Raw genomic sequence first — 6,902 nt, forward strand, 5'->3', positions numbered from 1 at the left:
AACTATTCTGCGTGTCACTCTCACATTAAAAATTTTCCCTTCAATTCTATGTGTGATGTCATCAATTATTAATGATTTTTTTTTAATCTACACTTTTGACTTTAATGCATAAGTGTCTATATAAAATTCAATTAACCAAGTTTCTCTACTAAATTATACTTTCACATACCTAATTTGTTTGATTTTTTTTATCATGGTTTCAATTTTTTTTTTTTACTTTACTTAAATGTAAATTATTTTTATATTTAATTCTAATCTTCATATACAATGTAATGCAACAAATTATAAATTACAACTTACAAGAAAGATCATTCTAACAGTAAATTATACTTTCACATACCTAATTTGTTTGATTTTTTTATAATGGTTTCAATTTTTTTTTCTTTAATGTATATTAATTTTATATCAAATTCTAATCTTCATATACAACGTAATGCAACAAATTATAAATTACAACTTACAAGAAAGATAATTCTAACCGTACATCGCATGGGGATAACCTAGTATAAATAGAATAACCACTTAAAGTAAGGAAATACATGAAATTGGCCAAGAAGTGCAAAACCATATCGACACAATCCTCATTTTTGTTACCATTTATAAGTTTGAATTATTAAAACTAACTTCGTTGTTACATAATATATGAAAATCCAACTCGTGCATTAAACGAGCTTAATTAGTAACGAGTTACTGCAGTTCCAAACCTATTATACAAGCATAATACAACTCTAGTTGGTCTTTTTTTAGGGCTTCATGAGCAATATAATTTAGATACATTAATATAACATAAATACCTTGAGTTGATTATTATCTCAATTAGTAAAGCATCCCATTTGGCACGAGTATATTGGTTCGAGTGTCAGATCAAGATCATTCCTCCTTCCTTCACCACCAAGTTCACCTTGGTATGCACCACTGCATGATGAACATTATTGTTAATGTTAGCAACATAATGGCATTGTAAACTAAGCAACTAACTTAGAAAGATAATCCTTGCTTAATTAATATTTCATGATTTTAGCCTTCTACTACCCTAGAATTTGATTTGATTCGGAGGGTGTTATGATAGATATATGAAATTATTAGGGTGATACACAACTTGCCCTTCGCCTGACAGTCAGTGCTTAGATAAGTGAAATTTAAGTTAATAGCAGAATAGGCTTGTTGCCTAGTTTCTGTGGGGTTATCGGGATAAGGAGTCCTTCCTAAAAAGTTTGTCGAATCCTTAATTATGATATCGAATAATAAGCTACTGATAATGGTGATTGAAAAAAAAGAAATTACCCCATGTTCAAAGAAGGTGGTGGAGGTGGAAGTAGGAAATTAGATGCAGCAGAAGGGCCTTCTTGATGATTTCGCGGTGGTGACTGCTGCTCCTGCCACTGCAACTGTTGCACTTGTGCCATGTTTTTTCCTTTCTCCTTGATCTGCATAACATTGCAAGTATTTTAATTTCCAACAAAACCAGGCCAGCAGACAAAATTTAAGTAAACTAGCAAAATCATTTTATTTGATCAACCCAAAGTACAGGATTATGTAATGCCAATTACATGTTTAACTGAAGTAAAAAAGTACCTTCTTTGACAGCATATTGTTGTGCACCTGTATTGCCCTTTCCTGCAAATTGAAGCGCATATAATAAGTGCAACATGTAAATTAACAAGAGTGGGTTAAAAAAGGTCCGGTCAAGTTTGTGTTCATGTTTATTTACAGGTTCATTTGAAAAGTCTTTTATTTGAAATGAAATTGATTTGAAAAGTTGACTATAGATCAAGAAAGTAGCTTAATAAGCTCAGTATATTTAATTTAGAGTTTTCATTTGAGTACATCATCTAATTATTATTCATTTAGAACATTTAACATTTGACCAATTTTCATAATTATTTATTAATATACTTAGCCCTATCCTAAATTACTTAAATGTGATTTATATGTTCATATTAACGTATGTAGTGGGTGATGAAATACGGCGAAACATTTATATGTTCATATTATGTCGTGGAAAACATTTAGACCACCCGATTATGACAATCTAAGGACCCAAATTGGTTCGTTGTTATCAATTTGGTCTATGTCTGTCACAAGATTTGAGATAATCATATTAACAATCAAAGACATGTATTGAAGATCATGAAATAAAAAAATGAACAGAAAAGAAAATGAAAATTGTACTAATCTATGACCGAAAAGAAGCCAATATGAACCTAATAGCTGATTAAAAGGGACATTACCTTCTTCTGGAACTCAGAGATGGACTCATGCATCAGTTGATTCTGTCATAAAATTCAAACAAGTTAGAATCTAGATCCAATAATGTTTTTGTTAAATTTCGAAAAACTTTGTATTATTTTCAATTAATCAATTACTTATAGTTACGAAATATCATACATATATAAGTAGTTAACTAGAATATAATTTTTAAAAAAGGATAAAAATGAAAACACATACCTTCTTTGATCGAACATTTTTTAGAGCAGTATCAAGTTGTTGCTCTAAACTTTGGAGTTCTTTCACGTTGAGTGAGTCTAACTCTTGTCCTAAGTAGTGCCTGATTAAACATGGTATATTTTTAACAACATTTTATACTATAATAAATTGTACGAGTAAAGTTTGATATTATGAGACATTTACAAAGGGAATGCCTAATACAAAAAGGGCGGTACAAATATGCAGAACACCTTACACGAAAACGCTAATAATGGGGTACAACAGGAATATCTAATACGAAAAAGGCATGTAACAAATACGTAGAGCACCTAACACGAAAAGGGTTATGAGTGACGAACTTGGAGTATATCACATACGAATATACGATCACATACACATGTCTAGCTTGTCACCATACCTGTGATTTCTTTGTAGAAGTTCAAGCTTGGCCTTCAGTTTGGCGAAGTCAAAGGTCCAATTTACCTATATTTAACAAAAAACAGTCATGAAAATACCTAATTCCTTATAAATATTTAGAACAATAACGTAAACGTTATGCTGAAAAACATTAATTGTTTGCCCAAATACATGTTGGCCGTCTCTTTTATATCCATTTTTTAGCAATGGTTCATAAGACATTGTTCATCATACCTTCAAATGAATCAAAAACATATTCTAGATAAGTCGGATATAAACCAATTAATAATTTTTAAATTAAAGATACTACGTAAATACCCTTGTTAGACTAGACATGTCAACTCAACCCAAATCAAACAAGGGAAGCCCCTCTCCAAGAACCAACAAGGATCATATTCATATATAGTTGGAAGAACTCGAAAATGTAATTGGTATGTATACTTTTAAATCATAAAAATGTTACAATATATGCAGAACATTGTATATGTACATATATACGTACAATGTTTAGATGTACTACCTGTAAGTCTGGATCATTAGAAGTTAGCCGTCTTTCTGCATAAGAGTACCTCTCATACCTCTCTAGGATATTCTCCATACTTTGAAGTAATAGAACAACATTAAAAATTAGCATAATTCATTAGATTTGGAATTGAAAAGACACACACGAAACAAAAAAAAAAAAAACCCACAATTTCATAACCCTAGACCACGCAAAATCATATACACTCATATATTTGATGCTAAAGTGCTAGGTAGTACTCAATTTATGATGGAGAACATTCACAATTCTGCATCTTAAGTTTGCTCCTTTTTTTTTTTTTTTTTACCTAATCCATATTATTGGGAATCTTTCTTAAATTCACATCTTTGGATAAGAGTTTTTAATTTTTTATTTATTTTGAGGAATTTGGAAGATTAAGAATCCTTAAGAGCAAACAAATTAAAGATAATAAAGTTTTACTTAAATCATTTTTCATGATACTTATATGAAACAAGATACTTATAATTTGCATCAAAAAAACAAGATACTTATAATTCATTTTCTAAAAAATTCCTTGATATATATTTTAACATACATGCAAGTTAAAGTAAAAGGAGAAAAGTGCAAAAGGCATGCATATCTTCATTTAATGATAAATTGAGCATCTAGCTATTTAGCTAGTGGGCAAATTTGCACTTTCACTAAAGGATTGCTAAAATTATAAACAAAAATAATTCGGTCACGTTTCAAAATAAATAAAAAAAAAAATTATGGTGACAAATTTTAATACGAAAAGATATGGACTTGGTATCACTCAGAGGTGTCGTTTTGTTTTTATAATACACGAAAATTAGGCCGAAAAGGTAATATATAATTTTGAAGGCATTAAACACCATTATGATGGAATCTATAAGAAATTAGACTAAGAAAATTAAAATATGACCCAAAAAGTGTAATTTGTATGAAGCAATTTGTATACAAAATTCTCCTTTTCTATGGAAAACCCAATTTTAGTTTTAATAAAACCCTATGGTGTATTTTGTAGCGAATTTCGATTGAAAATTGTATGGAAAAAAAAAAAAAAAAAATCTTATTGTGACTTGTGAGTTAACCCTAGATTACTAGACAAGATCAACTCTTTTTTTCTTTCTTTTTTGATAAATAGACAAAATCAATTCCTTTTTTTTTTTTTTTTTTGAAAGAGACAAAATCAATTTTTATTCATCCCAACAATCCCAATTTAATTAAATGTTTACCAATTAATAAGGCGTAAACACTAAGAACAAATATGAGGAGAATTCAATGTATATAGCACATGAAAAAAAGAACAAAAATAAAGGACAAATTGACAAGAGATAGCAAGGTCAAGATTAGTTCAGTTCGTTTGAACCAATAAATTTGATGTGTAAATAAACAATAAATTAAATTAAAGCTGAACAACAAACAATTAATACTTAGCTTCATTGTATGGTCAAATCCACCATTATCCATTGGATCAAGTCTTTGTACACTATATAAATTTTATAATTTTATTTATGTCCAAAGTACTAAATAATTTATTAACCAAATATGCTACTAACTTTAGCTGAATTCATTCAAATAGCAAACAATTCAAGCATGTTCAAATCCTGTAAGTAGTACAAATTTTATGTTTCCTTCCCAATATTATTTCATGTAGCTACATATATACCCATCATCAGCTATGTCAAGCTATGATAATTGACTACTTTGAAAATTAAACCCAATAATATAATTTTATTTTTGTAAAAACTAAAAAAAAAAGTTTGTAAAATTTTGCAAGTACTCCGTCATAGGCGTAATTTGTTGATGATCATTTGTAGTCTTGTTCCTTCTGATTTTATTTGTTACGGAGTACATTACTAGCTAGCTTAATTAATATCGAACCGACGAACAGACTGTTATTTTGAACCAGGAGATTATTAAATAAAACTAACCTAATAAGCTAGCCATTTCTATCTATCTTTATAGGTAAAATTTAGTATTAGTAAATCCAATGAAGAATTACATGATGTAATTGATTATATTTTACTAGGGTTAATTTATATGGATCCGGAGTAGTTCGTTGTAAATGTCATATGACAATTCATTAATAATAATTTTCCTATCAATTGATCGTTAATATAGTAATAATTTTCCTATCTATTACAATACATAAATCGAATCGAATTATGCCACAAGCAAATCCGAGGGTACATAAAATGTTTTTTTGCATGAAAATAGTTAGGTTTTACATGTATTATTCCTAATCTATACAAGTTCATCATAGTATACAACAAACAAACCTTATTTTTTTTGAAACAAAACAAACCTTATTTTTGCTTTAACCTTTCTTTGTGTATTTCATTAACCATTTTTCAAAAACAATTTTTTAAACTTATAAAATCCAAGTAAAAATTAAATACAACACACGTGAAGGGTAAAAAAAAAAATGATTGAAAACAAGTAAAGAATTCCCTATTTTAAAATTAAGGTTCAAGTTTTAAAAACTGCAAGATTTACCCACCATTAAATACATAGACCTAAATATAGAATAATATTGTTTCTATTAATACATACTATATATATATACTGAATACGAAGTATAAAATTGGTACAACATACTTACGAAGAATCAGAGGAATACTCAAAGAGTTTTCCACGGTGAGAAAAAACGATGAGAGCAACTTCAGAATCACAAAGAACTGATATTTCATGTGCCTTTTTAGCAAGCCCACTTCTTCTCTTTGAGAATGTTACTTGTCTGTTGATCTTGTTTTCTATCTTCTTTAGCTGCACCCTTCCTCTCCCCATTTTCAATACAACTATAATATAGTGTGATGGTCGAGAATTTTTAATAACACCAATCAACGCCTGATTTTCTAGACGGCCCTAGCTAGACAAGGAACGGATATGGTGGTGGTATATATGGAGTTTTGGGGGTAAGTGGAGTGTTGTACGGGTTAGGAAAGGATAGGAGGAGTAGTATTCATGATTATTGTTGAGGGTATAATAATTTTTTTTTTTTTTTTTGGGTTTAATTTAATTATTTATTTAAAATATAAATGTGATTTGACTGTTTTATGAAAAGGAAAAGTGGTTTTATGAAAAGGAAAAGTGGTTTTTGAGGTATTGAGTTGTCGAGCTAAGAATGTTTGATCTTTTTAGAGGAAGAAAATGGACCCTACACGCATGAGGAGTACGCTCAATTCTTTGCCTAATTATGCGGATGTTTGATTAGTGTCTACTAAAATAATTTAGGGTTTGCTAATCAAGTGCTTAATGTTATGTAATTAAGTTTATTTTGTAGGTTAAAGTTTTAGTGGGTATGTTAAGATTGGTGGAATTAGTGAGAGAAGAAGGAAGACATTGTTGAAGGAAGAGAGCTTGAGTGTTTTGAGAGAGAAAGTGAACAGCTACAATTTTTATCATACTTGTTGTTCGGGTCCAATTCAATTCATCTAATTGGGTCAAGTCCAAATAATTCATCTCAAGCCCAATGCAAGGTTCAACTCTCCAAAAGCATACTAAGGTCAATAAATGCCCAGTCAACGTGGTCAGCCCACCTGACTTCAAG

General features: G+C 29.6%; 1 protein-coding gene across 1 annotated transcript; it reads right to left on the minus strand.

The window, feature by feature from the left end:
- Window positions 1-557: 557 nt before the first annotated feature.
- LOC110686089 (truncated transcription factor CAULIFLOWER A-like) lies at window positions 558-6,434 on the minus strand. Its single transcript, XM_021862671.1, has 8 exons — window positions 5,955-6,434; window positions 3,365-3,443; window positions 2,846-2,910; window positions 2,449-2,548; window positions 2,232-2,273; window positions 1,576-1,617; window positions 1,285-1,427; window positions 558-915 (listed from the first exon to the last, which is right to left on the minus strand). The coding sequence occupies exons 1-8, from the start codon at window positions 6,137-6,139 to the stop codon at window positions 813-815; spliced, it is 759 nt and encodes a 252-aa protein (XP_021718363.1). The 5' UTR covers window positions 6,140-6,434; the 3' UTR covers window positions 558-812.
- Between the last annotated feature and the right edge of the window lie 468 nt (window positions 6,435-6,902).

The sequence above is a fragment of the Chenopodium quinoa genome, unplaced genomic scaffold (genome assembly GCF_001683475.1).
Source record: "Chenopodium quinoa cultivar QQ74 unplaced genomic scaffold, ASM168347v1, whole genome shotgun sequence".
NCBI classification, from domain to species: Eukaryota; Viridiplantae; Streptophyta; class Magnoliopsida; order Caryophyllales; family Amaranthaceae; genus Chenopodium; species Chenopodium quinoa.